Source organism: Drosophila elegans, unplaced genomic scaffold (assembly GCF_018152505.1).
Source record: "Drosophila elegans isolate 14027-0461.03 unplaced genomic scaffold, ASM1815250v1 contig_814, whole genome shotgun sequence".
NCBI classification, from domain to species: Eukaryota; Metazoa; Arthropoda; class Insecta; order Diptera; family Drosophilidae; genus Drosophila; species Drosophila elegans.
Window position 1 is genome coordinate 15,391,102 of NW_024546167.1, and position 16,100 is coordinate 15,407,201.

The 16,100-nt window shown below is 40.5% G+C and overlaps 7 protein-coding genes across 7 annotated transcripts in view; 3 read left to right on the forward strand and 4 right to left on the reverse strand.

Annotated features, from left to right (window-relative positions):
- LOC108149301 (centaurin-gamma-1A) overlaps positions 1 to 16,100 on the reverse strand; it is a 57,668-nt gene that overhangs the window by 39,256 nt on the left and 2,312 nt on the right. The gene's annotated exons all lie outside the window — the stretch shown is intronic.
- Positions 3,338 to 4,245, reverse strand: LOC108149306. Its single transcript, XM_017276756.2, is given in 3 exon segments — positions 3,338 to 3,477; positions 3,480 to 3,976; positions 4,035 to 4,245. Coding segments are annotated over 3 exon segments (750 nt in total). The 5' UTR covers positions 4,235 to 4,245; the 3' UTR covers positions 3,338 to 3,424.
- Positions 4,729 to 6,116, reverse strand: LOC108149302. The gene is made up of 2 exons (XM_017276753.2): positions 5,924 to 6,116; positions 4,729 to 5,519 (listed from the first exon to the last, which is right to left on the reverse strand). The coding sequence occupies exons 1-2, from the start codon at positions 6,066 to 6,068 to the stop codon at positions 4,771 to 4,773; spliced, it is 894 nt and encodes a 297-aa protein (XP_017132242.1). The 5' UTR covers positions 6,069 to 6,116; the 3' UTR covers positions 4,729 to 4,770.
- On the reverse strand, positions 6,231 to 7,295 carry LOC108149304. The gene is made up of 3 exons (XM_017276754.2): positions 7,164 to 7,295; positions 6,927 to 7,092; positions 6,231 to 6,865 (listed from the first exon to the last, which is right to left on the reverse strand). Exons 1-3 carry the CDS (start codon positions 7,267 to 7,269, stop codon positions 6,274 to 6,276), a joined length of 864 nt encoding a protein of 287 aa, XP_017132243.1. The 5' UTR covers positions 7,270 to 7,295; the 3' UTR covers positions 6,231 to 6,273.
- Positions 8,713 to 9,664, forward strand: LOC108149305. Its single transcript, XM_017276755.1, has 2 exons — positions 8,713 to 8,849; positions 8,915 to 9,664. The coding sequence occupies exons 1-2, from the start codon at positions 8,780 to 8,782 to the stop codon at positions 9,622 to 9,624; spliced, it is 780 nt and encodes a 259-aa protein (XP_017132244.1). The 5' UTR covers positions 8,713 to 8,779; the 3' UTR covers positions 9,625 to 9,664.
- On the forward strand, positions 10,296 to 11,189 carry LOC108149307. Its single transcript, XM_017276758.1, has 2 exons — positions 10,296 to 10,437; positions 10,497 to 11,189. The coding sequence occupies exons 1-2, from the start codon at positions 10,359 to 10,361 to the stop codon at positions 11,150 to 11,152; spliced, it is 735 nt and encodes a 244-aa protein (XP_017132247.1). The 5' UTR covers positions 10,296 to 10,358; the 3' UTR covers positions 11,153 to 11,189.
- On the forward strand, positions 12,434 to 13,181 carry LOC108149308. Its single transcript, XM_017276759.2, has 3 exons — positions 12,434 to 12,551; positions 12,613 to 12,891; positions 12,955 to 13,181. Exons 1-3 carry the CDS (start codon positions 12,513 to 12,515, stop codon positions 13,153 to 13,155), a joined length of 519 nt encoding a protein of 172 aa, XP_017132248.1. The 5' UTR covers positions 12,434 to 12,512; the 3' UTR covers positions 13,156 to 13,181.

Sequence of the window (16,100 nt, forward strand, 5' to 3'; positions counted from 1 at the left end):
AAAGCTAACGCACATGTGGGCTGGCTTCATTAGCGGTACCAGCAGATATGAAACAGACACCGTATGTTGATTAGCAATAAATCTGACTCCAAGAACGAGAGGAAAAATAAATTCAATATTAAAAAACTATTTTAAATTCACTTGCCTACAAATTTTGGGGTTTCTCACTCTCTTTCTTGGTTTAAGCTTAAGAGATTACTTTAAAATTCATTAAAGTAATGAAACAAATTGAATGGGCTCAGCAACTTCAATTCCTGGGTAGAAAATAATTCATTAATTCCCTCCCAAACTCCCGCCCAAACCCACTTTCTAGGAATTTCTCAATTAGAGCAGCCAGCAGAGCAACAAATTGATTGATTCCCATCATTGCCACCTCGGGGAAGAGAGACTTAAATGCGGAGATAAGCCCAACTTGCAGACGAGGCAAGCAAGTTACAGCCACACAGACGACTGCAAGTAGAGGTTGTAATCCTGTTAGGCAAAACTTTGGACAGGCCTCGAGGATGAAACTGCCTTGGCAACCCATCTGCAACTCGCAGCTCGCAGCAAATGCGCAATTTTCAGCTTGACTTGGCTCATGAAACAAATTCGAGACGAGTACACGCGGGGCATGTCAACCTTAATTGAAAAAATAAAAGTAAAGCGTACGAAACGGAGCCGCATCCTTGCAACCTTCTGCCGCATCCTTTTCTTTTTTTGCCTACTATACTATATTTCTTTTTTACCGGTGGCGGCTGTTCATTTACAGGACAACGCACCTTTTCTTCGCGTGCGATTTTCAGGAAATTGCGCTGCTCAATTACAGCGAAGCCTTGCGCTGGGTATTTTGAATTTTCTCATCTCGTTTTCACCGTTGACTTGGCCAGGACAATTGCCACGGAAGGGGGCACAGGACGCAGAAGTCGCGATCTTACTACGTTTCAAATTAAAACCCATTTAATGCGCAACAAGAGGGAAAACAACGACGCACAGCTTCTTTGAGTAAACAAAAGGATATACCATATGGAGGTACTTTCTTTGTAACAGTCCGTTTTGTATCTTATCTCATCCTATGATTTGGCACTCTATGATTTATGTGCCCCCCCCTTCAGAGCTGCTCCCTAATGAATCCTAATTCGAGTGTTCAACAATTCAGTGCATCATAAATTTTAAATTAACCCCAATTTCTGGCAGGCAGTCAGTCCTTGGCGCAAAAGGGTTGCCCAACCGAGATTGCAAATATTTACGTCTTTCACCAGTGTGGAAAATGAAAAGCAAAGCTTTGCTCTCGGTCTTTCAATTAGCCCTGTGGCAGGATTGGTGGAAGCAGGTGAGGCCTGAAAGCACTCAGAAGGCCCAAAAACAAGCGTAGGCAATTAAAGTTGGTCTAAGGTGAGCTCCGGCAATGTGGGGCACTTCAAAGAGGGGATTTCGAGAACCAGTTAAGTGGTTAAAACTCGTTTGAGGGGTTGGTTTAAAGGGCAAGGAGGTAACTATGAAAGGGATTCCATATAATTATCTTACACACTTAAAAGCGACCAAAAAAGTCAAGTTAAAGTAGAATAAACTAATTAAAAACTTGAGCTGTCAAGTGAACAAGTGTTTTGTGAAGGGTTTAGTTTCTAAGAGCTTTTATTTTTTTTGTATAAGAAAAACTTTAAATCAGACGTTTTAATTTTTTGTATACTCTACACAAAATAACCTATTTAAAAAATATTTTTATACTTAAGGGGTTGATATATAAATTTATAAATGTAAGAATAGTAGAAACCTGCTTAATTTATCTTTAAATTATTCAGTTTATAAATGTCCATTAATTTACAAAAAACTCTTAAAACTTTAACAAAGAAATACAACATTTACTTGTATGACAGAATCAACCATAAAACAAATACAACAAAACCTTCAACTTCCCCTATAACATAGCAACCCATTGTGGGGTATCAATAAAGGATGCTTGAGATTCCTTTGCAAAATGTGCCTACCTCCAGCTGAGATCCTTATGCAGCCACCCAGGGAGCCTATAGCATATGCAAAAACCAACACATAAGTGTCTCCCATTGAAGATAGAAGATGAGTGTAGTAGATTTTTTGTGGTCATACACACAAATCGAGGCTAATCAAACTAGGCCAAAGCGATGCTCCCAGCAGTGGGTTGGCGGTACATATTCAGCTAAAAGAATTTAATGGCTTTTCGAAAATTGCCTCGTAAATGTCAACAAATAGATGGGATGGGGTTGGGTTGCCGCTGCTAGTAGTTTTCAGTCTCGAATGGCTGCTTGGCTTCCTCGGGCTGGGATTGTGGCCAAAAAGTCTGTTAGTCGGCGAGGACAATGCACAACGCAACAGACTGTCCGGTAGGTCGTAAAACTTCCTTCGGGACAATGCCACAAGCAGCAGGACATCTCACAGATGGGCACTGAGCACGTACTCTTGACAAAACCCAAACGACTTTTTGTTTATTTTTGCATTATGACAATCTCTTGAGCAGAAATGCAAGGTGTGCCCCGAAATACGTTAAGAAGGGAGAAAGATGGCTCGTAAATTGCAAATGAAATGAGCCAAAACGAATTTCATTGCGGTGAAAGAATGCCATAGAAGTTGAAAAGAGAGTTTTAAGAGTAGATACTCTTACAGTACTCTGAACTAATTAACAACAAATGATGACATTAGACCGCAATCTAAAAAATAATCTCTACAAAATCGAAAAAAAAGGAATATAAAAAGATTCTGTGTCTGTGTCACAAAAAAAGAAAACCAGCTGCTCTCGAAGCCACTAGCAAATCAGAGCCTAGAAAGTGTTGGAACGAAAATCGCAGGACCACCCGTCGAAGTCCTGCTGTGCCAGGACTCGTGCTTCGGTTTGAGCCCAGCGATTGAGATGTCCTGCTGGCGCAGCGTTTTCCACATTTCCCAATCCGATTATGGACTTTGCTTTCGCCTCCCCTCAACGCACAAAGATCAACATTAATTTATGGTTGAAACGATTAGAACACCAAATGGAGTCCCCAAAAATAGGAATTGATGATGAAGGCCGGGAATACTTCATATACTCACTGCCAATAAACGGGAAATCTAATCGCGCTTACCTGCAAGGAGAGTTAAAGAACAAAATGATTTATTAGTACTGCAAGTATAATTACAAAGTGAAATGTATATCAAGTTTGTATAGTTTAAATTAAGTAAATAAACACAAATTAATATATACGTTTTAAATCACAAAAAAATATATCTTCTATTTAGTAAATATTAAAGCCTTATCAATTTGCACCCTCCAGTTTTTTAAATAAGAAAATATCTAAACAAATATTATAGAGCACCTCGAACACCAACCAAAAGTAAGCACACATAATTCCAATTAATTTGTTATCAAATGCTTCCTTAGCCTTTTATTCACATTTAAACACTTGAACACCTGGCAGTCGACCTCCTCAACAGCAGCACTTCAACAAATCGGCTCCACTGGCAGAATTCCGTTGACCAGACCCATAATGATATAATAATCTCGTACCAGGCAATGTTATCCAGCACCAAGTTCATGGGCGGCACAATAAGTTCCTCCATGAACTGGGAAACTTCTGTGGGGCTGTCGTTGATCATGACTTCCAGATACTCCCTAACCAAATCGTTGATGAATTTCGAGTAGAGACGACTGTTCATAACGCCCGTGATCTGGGATTTGGCCTCCTCCAGCTCCCAATCGACCTTCCAGCTTTTTACGTGCACCCCACTGGTGGCCGTCTTTGGGCGAATAATAAAGCTGCCATTAGCTCGGAAGTTGATCAGTTCCAGATTAAACACACCATCACCCCAAAGGGAGAAATCGCCACCGAAAAGACGAGCCAAGATATTGAGCTTATAGTTTGAGCTCTTCAGCGATATCTTGGGAAAGTTTATATCAAACTTAATGGTGTGAAAAATGTTGCTCCATACAAGCTTGGAGAATTCGTAACCATCCAGACCTTCGATGGTCAGTTCAGTGAAGTTTCCATTACAGCTGCAAATGATAATATTCGTTTTTCAAAATTATTTCAATAGGGTCATAATTTATTTACCCAAAGTTCTCAGTTCGGATGTTAATATCCTTGTAGGAAATCTGAGCTGGGGCCAAAATGGGAACCCCTCTAGCCGGATATCCACATCGCATCTGCAAGCGCAGAAACTCCGTCAATTCGCGCAGCTCATCATCGAAGAGCTTGGCGGAGCCCAAGGAGCAGCAAAGAAGGACCACAAAAATAGCACACGAAGTTCTCATCGTGAATACCACACAGGAACTGTTAGTGATTCCACTAAACCAAGTGTTTTTCCCTTACCCAATCAGCAATATCGATTAGCCACTAAAGTAGCGAAAATCGATAAGATTGGATTAGGCAGGTGCAAAGGAGATAAACGTGCGTGTTCCCAAATTCATACGATACTTAAATACAAAACATATTTAAAAAAAATTACAATTTGTTTTGCTACAACATTTCAATATAATACCTTCCTAATTTTGTGAAATATGGATTAAAACGTAGTTTACCATTGCTTCTCCTACAACATTTCGATGTATATTGAAATTGGGAGCAGGCAAGTAAATTTAAACATATTTTAAACAAACACCTGTAATTCCGTTTTTAAATCTGCTTAATTTTGTGAAATGTGGATTAAAACTTCATTTTTTAGTTCACAATTCTGTCTCCAACAAAATCTCAATTGATATTGAAGTGGAGCCTGAGAAAAGGTGAACCCCCAAAAGTAGACCAAAGATTTAATGTATCGACATGTGTTTATTTACATCCCCCTGCGAACTTAAGCCCAGGGATCGGCGGCAGGATCGCAGTCGACGACAATCGGATCGTCCTCGCTCTCGCCCTCGCTGCTGGACAGGATCAGGTCAACGAGAGTCCAGAAGTCCTTGCCCTTGAGCATCTTGTTCACTGGCGGCACAATGCTGTTCTCAATGGTATCCGAAATGGCATTCTGATTGTTGTTGATGGCCTTGACCACGATGTTCTCCAGCTGACGGTTGATGGCACGGTTGATCTTGCCGTTGCCCATGAACCCGGTGATGTCCGACTCCACGGACTCCAGCGAGATGGTGGTCTTCAGCGAGGTGATCTTGGCGGAGCCCCACAGCATGGGCAGCTTGTACTTCAGGGTGCCGGCGATGCGCAGGTTGACCAGGTCGAACAGCAGCTCTCCATTGCCCTCGTACTCCACGGACAGACCCAGCTGGCGCAGGGCATCGATCATCGTGTCGGTGCTGTACTTCTGGGCGGTGGTGTCGATGTTCTTGAACAGGAAGTCGAAGGTCACCTTGCTGGTGATCACGTTCAGCTTGAACTTCTTGATCTTGAAGTCGTCCAATCCGGCGATCTTGAGGCGGAACACATGGTTCAAAGTCTCGAAGATGCCCTTCTTAAAGTCCAGGTTGAATTCGTTGACGCGCAGAGGAGCCAGCACTGGGATGCCATACTGGGGCCATCCGCACTCCATCTGCTTCTGGAGCTTGCGGATGAAGCGACGCGCCTGCCACGACAAAATGAACTGCGGGGCAACTAAGGAAGTGATTTTGATATTTAGTTGATTTATTTGTTAACCAAGAAAATAAAATTCGCCCTGAGAAATTAGAGATAAATAGCCTAAGCTAATAATGTCCATGACATAAACTTTCATTAAGAATTAACGCCTTTTTACCTTGACTTGTAGGTTAAATATTGCTGAGAAAGACAAAACTAAGTGGTAAAAAAAAATTGTACGTCTGATGTTTGATCTTTAGGTAGTTTGTTAAGTAGATAATTACATGTATTTATTACCTGCAACTATTAAAAAAAAAATGTTCCCTCATAAAAAGTAATTACGTTCACCGCAAAAATAAATGAATGGCAAATTAATTTATCAGTTAAACAAATGTGTACCTAAAATGCCCGGAATTGTCCCTGAATTTGCGACCTTCTCTCACCTTCAACTCCCTCTTGGGGCTCCTCGAACAGATCGATGTCGCCATTCTGATCGGCCAGCTCCCTCAGACGCTGCTCCACTTGGTTGGGCAGAGTGCCGGCGGCGCAAACGGCCACCAGGCAGGCCAAGACTACCAGGAAACGCATGGTTGGTTGTGGCTTTTAGTAACTAGAAACGCTACTGAATTGTCCAACCCCCGGGCCAGAGTCTTATATACCGAAACCAATCCCGGGCGATAACGCCAAAGAGGTGATACTGTGCGAAGATAGCAGGCGGAATGGGGGCTAATTAAAACGTAGATCGTGGACTGGCTTGAATTGCTATTTATTGCGGGTTGATGGTGCTGCTACTCTACTCTATCTTCCTGGACTCCACGGCCAACCAGGGGGCGGGAGTGGGATTGCAGGTGCCGGTGACGGCGGACAGCATGCTGAACAGATACCAGATCTTGTGGCCCGTGAGATGCGAATTGACCAGCGGCACAAAGATCTCCTCGATCTTGGCGCTGATCTGCTTCTGGTTGCCATTGATGAAGGCCGGCACCTCCTTGTCCACCATGTCGTTGATGAACTCGTTGATCCTGCCGTTGCCCATGATGCCGCCAATGTTGGAGGTCACGCCACCAAGTCCGACGATACAGCTGAACTTGTAGATCTTGATGGAGCCGAAGATGAAGGGCATCTTGTACTTGAACTCGCCCTGAATCGACAGATTCTCCAGGCTGAAGGACAATGGACCCGAGCTCTCATACCGCACAGACAATCCCAGTTGCTTCAGCATGTCCATAAAAGTGTTGGTGTCCAGGAAGTGGGCGCTGGCCTTCAGCTCCTTGAAGTTGAAATGGAACTTGACCTTCTTGCTGAAGGTGTAGCTGACCTTCAGCTTCTTGATCTCCATGTTCTCCAGGCCATCGAAACGGAAGCGCAGGAACTGCAGCAGCATACTAAAGAGGACATTTAGATGACACCATGACATCCATTCCAATAGAATCATGAGCTACTTACTCCACAACCGATTCGGCCAAGTGGATGCGCAGATCAGCGTTAGTATAGGGCGCCATTGGAGGGATTCCATACTCGGGCCAGCCGCAGGGCATTTGGTTAATCAGACCCCTGATGGCCTTCTTGGCCGATCCATTCAGGATCAGGCCCTGCGTATCGGGCTTGGCAGCTGTTTGGCATTGGGAATTACAGCTTTATTAGCCCTCTATCTTTACAAAAGAGACAGCCTAGGACACTTACGATTACGTTCGACCAGCTGATTCCACTGCTCCTCGCTGAGAAGCTCCACATCGTAGGCTGCTACGCAGGCCAAAAGGGCCAAAAAAACACAAACGATAGCTTTCATTGTATAGCCACCTGATTGATTGTTTCAGCCGGTCAGTGGCTTTTATAGCAAAGTTTGGGGATATGAGCAGGCGGGAGGGGGGGGGCTTACATACTTTCATGCTAATCGCATGTACTGATTAGCAGAACTGCGATCACCCTAAGACGATAGACTCCCGATTTAAGGCAAAGGCAAGAAGTGGGTTGTAAGACCACAAAGCAAAAAGAACACTTGTGTCGCTTAAGTGGCTTGTTTTGGCCTAATCTCGACACCCAATTGGCCAATCGAAGTCAAAATCGTTTAAAGAATGTATATGGTCTATCATTGCGAAACACATACAACTGGATTATAGGCAAATAACCAGGCTACCGGTGGAAAAACTGCGTCAAACTCTTTGCAGGTGTCCGCGGATTACCCATGTTGACTGATTCCTATCTCTCGATTGGGGGTAAATTCTATTGTCATCAGAGCTTCACAGACTAGCTTGCTACTCTTCAAAACGGTAAAGGCGTCTTAACAGTGATTTATTGCTACCTCGATTAAGATTTTATAATGGGAACTAATCCATTTGCTGGACAATTGTTCGATAATTCTGTTGGGCTAGGACTGCCGGAAACTTTAGGGCTCATAATTCATTTATAGAGTATTTGGCGAGCCATCTGGTCTTGACCGTCTGACTTTGCTTATTAATAGATTCATCCGTAAGTCCTTCCAGTTATCAGCCATAAATCACTCAATGCACTCCAAAATGTTTTGATTGTAAATCAAATAAGAAATTTTTCGCAGACTTTAGATCCATAGAAGTGCACAGGTTATTTTAATACAAAACAATCAAGACTTTGTTCTTTAATTAGTTTTGAAGAATTTTTATCAACCTGCGTGATTTCTAGTTTAACATTTATGAGCAACTTTAATTCTTAGGAAGTCTCTTTTGGTTCAGACAGCTGCATGACCTAAAGATAAATATGAGTGGAAAGTTTTAAATGAATCATACTTTCAAATTACAGATAGGTTTTAAGTGCTTAATAATTGTTTAAAAAATATATAAAATAATTATAAAGGATCTAAAATCATACCAGACCTTAGAGAAAGACTAACTGCTTGTTTCCAAGTTATATTTTTTCAAAAGGGGCATAGTTGCCAAAAATCACTACACGCTATCATAGGAGACACACCCCAAACCGACTTTCCACAGGAAGGGAATGTTTTTGTTTGAAAACTTTCTAGCTTTTTATCCTCCTGACAAATCTCATAATTTCCTCGGGATAAGTACCCCGATGTATATATAACTAATCATTAAAATTAAAAAAATTGCCCACCGGTGAACGGTTGGCCGTGATAAGACAGCAATAAGGCATCGATCGAAAGCCCGGTGGCTAATCAAATCGTTCTCGGGCCCAAAGCCCCCTTATCGCCACCCCACCAGAAAGGTGGATCGTCTATAAAAAGCAGCTCATGCGACCGGACGATTGAGTAGTATAAATACAGTGCGTACTACGATCAGTTGGTAGGACTCTCAGTCAGAGCAATAATGAAAATCTTCGTGGCTATTTTGGCTTTTGTGGCCGTTGCCCGTGCGGGTACCGTGGGCCAGCCCATTCGTGAGTACTTTAAATGATCTTAAGATCATAGCTCTTAGATTGCTTACTTATTCATTGCCTCTTAGAAACCCAATCGATCTCCAGCACGATTGTGGACTTGATCGAGGGCCTTAAGGAGCAGATGCCCTGTGGTTTCACCGGCCTGGGCATTCCGCCATTGGCTCCCCTTAGGATTGAGCACAGGACCGTTGACATCGATACCAGCGCACTGAAGGCTCAGGGCACCGTCGACCATTTCCGTCTTAATGGCCTGAACGATTTCGAAGTCGATGAGATGAAGGTCAACGCCATCACCAGCAAGGTCACCTACAAGTTCACCTTCCGCAACGTGAACGTGGACACCCAGTACGACTTGAGTGTGCTGCTGAAGAAGTACGGATTCACCATCAACTTGATCGGTGCCGGACACGCCAAGTTCGCCATCAAGGACATGGTTATCTGGGGCAGTCTCAAGTACTCCCTGGGCATGATCAGTGGCAACCTGAAGCTCAAGTCCCTGGAGGTGCGCACCCACTTGGGCGAGGTCGACTCCGAGATCGAGGGCATCCTGGGCGATGGCACCATCAACGAGAAGATGAACGAGTACCTGGCCGAGGCCGTGGAGTTGGCTATCAATGAGAACGAGGATCTGCTGGCCGATACCATCGAGAGCATTGCCCTTCCCGCAGTGAACAGCATTCTGGACGAGATCAGCATCGCCGAGGTCATCGCTGGAGCCGGCGGTGGTGAGGGCGGTGAGAAGGAGGTCTGCATTCCTCCCGAGCTCGAGTGGTAATCAAATCATCGGTGATTAAACAACCGTTTTGAATCAAGTATTCGTCACTCTGGTTTTTCTGTCTGGGGAAGGGGGTTTTAATGGTTCGATGGCATCCTTAACGATAGTGGATCATAATTCAAGTCCTAACAGGTCAAAAATTTACAACACTCAGCATTTATCGTCTTATTTCGAAGGCGGGCTAATCTCAAGTTGTGTCTTATCTGTCATAAAACACTTTGCCAAATTATTTGCCGATTATTGATGGTACTTCAGTAATAACACAGAAAGGAAACTTTAGTCAAAACTTGAAAAATTGTCAAAACCATTGTATATTTATTAATTTATCCATTTGTCTTGAGAGGTCAGGAGATTTTAACAAAATATTTTGTGTGTCTAAATCTGCGCTGAAATTGTAAAGCTACTAGATAATGGCTGTTAAATAATATTTTTAAGATCTGAAAAATTCATCTTACATCGTTTCATAAATAAACTCTTTTAAATTATTAGGTACTAATTTTAAATGTTAAATTGTTGAACAATGTTATTGATTTAAAAATGTTGTTTTAATTACTTAACCAATATTTTATTCCAACCATTTCTTTTTTCTGTGATAGACACTTAAATTTTTTCTTAGTGTACAGATAGTTTATCTCAATGGACGATTTCCTATATAAGAGGAATGCTTTCGCCAAAACTCGACTAGTGGATTTTGTTTGCTGAAAGGGTTAACTAGTGTGTTGTGCTAAATAAAAATGAAGTCTGTGCTGCTGATTGCACTTATCGTGGCCCTGGGCAGCTGTCAAGGTGCCGAAGTCGCCGAACCTTTGGCAGGTGAGGTTTAAACATAAGAAAAGTCGAGCAAGTTAATAATAATCATTTACATTTTTCAGCTCAAGACCGCTCTATTTCCAGCGTGATTCTGGAACTCGTGGAGGAGTTTAGAGTAGTTCTGCAGAATGGAGTCCCGAGCTATGGAATTCCCGTATTGGCCCCCATGACGGCAGCGAAAAGATCGTTTGAAATCAATTCGGGGGAGTTCAGTGGCACCTTTGGTGTTGAGGACTTTGTTCTGGAGGGGCTCGATCAGTACGAGGTTATCTCCATGAACATGGACGTCTTCCGGAGTCGCCTCACCTTCGAGTTTTTGTTCCGTAGCCTGAACTTTACCACCAACTATGAGGTGGACATGGGCAGTGGTTATCGTATTAAGCGCGATGGTGGAGCTTTCTTTGCCCTCGAGGACCTGAGCATTCGTGGCAAGATCAGCTATTCGCTGGGCGTGCTCACCTCGAACCTCCGCGTTAAGGACGTCTTGATATACCCGTCGGTGGGCAAGGTCAACTCGCAGATCGAGAACCTGTCCAAGTACCGCATCTTCAACCGCAAACTGAACGAGGTCATCGAGGAGTTTGTCACCCTGACGATCAACGACAACACCGACTTTGTGGCCAAGTGGGTCAGCGAACAGGCCACTCCCGTGTGCAACGATCTCATCGGAGATCGTACTCTGAGTGATATCATTGCTATTATCACAGGAGGATTCTAGAAATCCACAATAAAAATGATCAAATTTACCAACTTAATTACTGCATTTAGAGGAGTGGAGGGAGAAGCATTTGGAAACCATAAAACATGTGCGATCGTTTTATTGTCTGCCCACCAGCAGCTGGGAAACGCGCAAAAACACCCCAGCGATTTGGTTAATCTAATCACGCAGATTAAGCTTATAATAGCATTTCCTTTGCCAAAATTGATTAGCCCACATAACTGCTCAGGTTCCATTAACTTTCAGTTGTTTACTAACGTCTGCTTTAGCTCTTCAAAGTATTTTTGAACAGCAGAATGTTATTCTTTAAAATACTTATACATATACAAGACAAATACGGTATAACTATGGTTTCAGTCTACAGTAAGAATAAAATTATTGCTTTGGCTTTATATTTTTTAAACTCCTATTGGCCTAAAATAGTTTGAAAGGCAAATTTTTAATTTCTCAACCTTTTTTAAAAATGTTGCATACTTTTTGGCAGACCAAGAAAATAATTTTACAATGTTGAATATCCTTATATCATGGTGAGTTTAAAAGGCCATGAAGTGTTCGCTTTTATTGCATACTTTTTGGTGCTTAGATGCACGTAAAGCAATGTAAATACAATTTTGAATAAAAAAAAGTGTAGAATTTTATTTAAGTAACCGCTTTAATGCAGTTGGAATAATTATTTTTATTTAAAGGACTTACGGATTAAGATTCCATTAATATCACAATTTAATTTCATAAAGATTGGTTAATTAAATTAATATAAAATAATATTTTTACAGCTATTTGCCAGTCGGCCTGTTGAACAACAATTGGGTTTATCCCATACAATATATACTCATATGTGAATATATTTGTTAAAGATTATAGATTCTAAAAAACAGAAGAAAAAATAATATTTGTAAAATGTTAGCTTATTGCGGAAGCAATGAATATTTTAAAAATTTGGTTCGTGTACGCAAACATATTTACCATACCCTTGGAAAGGTTATACTTAATGTTTGTCAGAAAGCTGATAGCAAAATCAGGCGTGCGACATACCACCCAGACAACTAGACAACCAGACCTTGCAAAAAAAAAAAAAAAAGATGCCAATATGCTCTCCGTTTAAAAAACGTGCCTTTAAAGCTTTAGCTAAAACGCAATTAAATTGACTTAGAATTCTCAAATTGGGAAAAAGTTATTATTATCCGCGCGTTCAGAGAGCGATTCAAAATTCCCGAGCAAGAGAAACCTTCGGCAGGTTATCAGCTTCCTGAGAGATTGGAACATCCCACTCTGCTAATCAAAGCATGTCTATTATTTCCATCAATTAGTTCAAAAATAACATTCATTGAGTACGGAGGCTTAAAACATATAATCTCAAAAGATGTTGCTAAAATGTATTCCCTTACTTTTGCTGGCCCAGGTGAGTAAGGCGATAAGTCTTCCAATATTATCTTTTAAACACCTTTACTTTTTTTCTACAGATTTTAATAGTGGCAGCCAAGCCAACTCATCCAGAGTTGTCCAATTCCAATGATCCCCAGCAAAGGGAGCTGGAAAGGCAGGCTAAGGAGGAGACAGTCAATCTCCTGAACTCCCTGTTCCGTTCTCAAATCGCTTATTTCACGGAGGTGAAGGCTCAATTGAATCCTCGATTGAAGAGAGCCCAGGATATCAATCTTTATGTGACGCGCTTAAACCAAGCCATTGCAGAGAAGGACATGGACAAAAAGGATCAAATGTGGCTGAATATTTTTGATGAGGTAATTTTTCCATTAAGTATATATTATATATTTTTTGAATTAAAAAACAATTCCGCTTTTCAGTTCAAGGGCTCCCCATTACTTCTCAACAGGGAATCTGAGACAGGTCTTAGCGACATGCAATACAAGATCCTACTGACTGGTCAAAAACTGCAGGATATATCCACAAAATTCGTAACCGATGTGGCCGATTATTTCTGGAAAATGACCAAGATGAGTGGAAAGGTCATTGATAATACCATCGCAAACGGTAACAATGCATAAATTCCAATAAAACACTTATGAACCAATCAAACGGTATATCTTATTAACAATGTAGTTAACAATTTATTTACAAACCCACATCAAGCTCACTTGACACACAACAATTTCCAAATTTCCAATAGCGGAAATACAACACTTTAACGGGTTTCCGAATACAATAATCACAAATTTACTTTAGGTGAATTTTAAGGCGTGAATCAAAACTGTAGCACGCTTGAAATAAGAAATAACAATTTTGAAGTCTTTATTCACACTGCACTGTGTGATCATTTTTATTTTTTTTAAACCATACTTGAGGTGCTTTCTGGTTTTGAAACCCACTGTATTGCAAGGGAGACGACTGAAGCGAAATGAAATGATAAATTCCTATACACCCATCACGAAATCATGAATCACTCGAAGCGACAACCAAATTTGGACATATTATGACTTAATTGCAAAAACCGCAAAAAACTCTCTTCCGATTTGCCATTTCTTTTGTTCAACTTTTGCTGTCAATCGAGAACGAAAATAATTTAGCGAAATAACAGCAACAACAAGGTGTTGTGCAATTCCAATTGAAATAGCAAATGCAAGCAAAGTGCAAGATATTTTTAATGCAATTTACTTTAAAAATAAACGGGTACTTGATGGGTGAAGGGGCCAGCCAGGGAGGGGGTGGCAATGTGGAGGGGGGGGCAGACGACGGACACGCATGCCTTCCACTCTGCCGGTTGCACATGTGTCGCTGATATTTGAAAATCCGCTCTTGTACACTGGAAAAAATATTTAAATTATCAATGGAATATTTTGTTATTTCAAAATATGTCTATATACTTTGCAAAATGAAAGATTTTGAGTCGAGATCGAAACTGCACATGTTTCGCTTATATTCGAACATCCGTTTTTGAACACTGACAAAAACATTAATATTAATAATATTATATTTATATAATATAATATTTAATTCAATTTTTTCAGTGTACGGACATACTGTTGGTGTGGGTTAATACATGTATTTGAGGCCCCAATGGCATCTCCATGTCACGCTCTCGAGCGTATCGACGCACAGCAACAATTTCCACTTCCGAATGACACAGACAAAAAGCCATATCAAACAGCAGCTCGAAAATCAAAAAAAAAAAAAAATGTGATATGCCAATGACAGTGGCAAACAATTGCCTTAAAAATCCGCCTGTCAATATTATTTTACAATTAAAAGTAAATAAACAAACGTTGCCCAAAGCGAGGCGGCAATAAAGACAGCAAGCTAAACCGCCGACAGATAAGAGTTCACAAGTTGAGATGAGATTGTTCAGTTTAAAATGGGAGGGTAGATATCAAAGTTTTAAACAACATGTCTGTGCTTTCGACAGTAGCAAAAAATTATTCACAATAAGATAAGTAAACAATGATATCTTTAGGAGTCTTAAATAAATAACAATGAATGAGCTTATTGACAAAAAGCAACTCAATTATTTACCTTATTATGGAACTAATGGCTACCAATAAATAAATATTATAAAAAGGGAAGCCACAATACAAACAATGCTCTTCGGCAAAAAAGTAATTAAACTTCAATTAGATGAAAAATAGGTTAAAATCAGAAAGAAACCATTATAAGATAATGCGAACTAGGTCGTTAACGGTAAAAAGAGTAAACTAAAAGGCTGTCATTTACAATTTCCCAAAAGCTTTCCAAAAATGTTTGTAATGTAATTATTAAACAATTTATTTAAGAATTGCAAAATAATTAATTTGAAGATGAGTAATCTGGAGAAAAAATGAATGTACCCACTTAACGAAAGGGTAGACCAACAAAAAATTCGTTTGGGGCTAATTGCAATCGCTTTAATGGGGAGGCCCACAGTCGCAAGCCATTTGAGATAAGAGCGGAAATTTGTTTTTCACTGCCGCCAGCGGCATTTCAGTTGACTGTTGTTGTATGTAGGGCCGACTATTACTTGGCTATTTACAAACAAACAGTCAACATGCCTTTGTGTTTGTATAAACACCGCGGACAACCGAACGCGCATTCCAGGTAGGTTATTTATGTCCAGCGCTCATTGAACACCCCCCAATACGATTATCAATTTGTAGAAATATTGCCATTGATATGCTGATATCGTGTAATCGATTTACTATTTATGTTCTGTCAAAGACGAATGAAGAGTGTAAACGGCTTCTAATGCACAATCTGTTCTATTGTTTACAAAATCCAATTTAATAGCTTCATATGCTAATTTTAGACGGCACATGTAGCCACACACAATAGCCGATAGATTACACATTTGAGCAGCTTTTGTTGCTGAATTTTGTCTAAAAATAACTAGACCTTAACCCTCTTAGTTAAAATCATTAAAGAGAAATCATCTGCAAATCTTTAAAATACACAACAAACAAAACAACCCATTACGCATTGAAATACGAGTCATATGCGTAAGGAAACTAATTAAAATCGCATTAATACGCAGTAATCCCTTTATAAAAGTTACTTAAAGCTTTGCAATAAAGTTCATCGACCTTTTAAGCATTTTATTATGGTATAAAACTTGAAATAATATAAATGAGTCATAAACATAAGATATAAATGGAACCTTTAGTATGAGTTCTTGACCAAAAACGATAACAAGTTTTCAGATTATGTTGAGTCTTTTATTCCCAATATTCTAGATATGCCTTCGTTTGTTAAAGGTAAGGTGCTGTAGGCTTATTTATACCAAAAAAGAGACACCAAACGAAAAGGGTTAACGAACATGCATAGATCCCAATTTATTTTATTTATTTTTCTGTTCATCTTGAAGCAAGACACTTTTGACCTTCTCAATTTAATGGTCACCGTTACCGAAACCTATAAATAAGCATTTGGAACGGGAAAAACGGCAATGGGAGTCCAACGAAAAAATCATTCATCACGCTGACAGCGAATTAGAATCGGCATTTCGGCATAGCTATATATTATACTG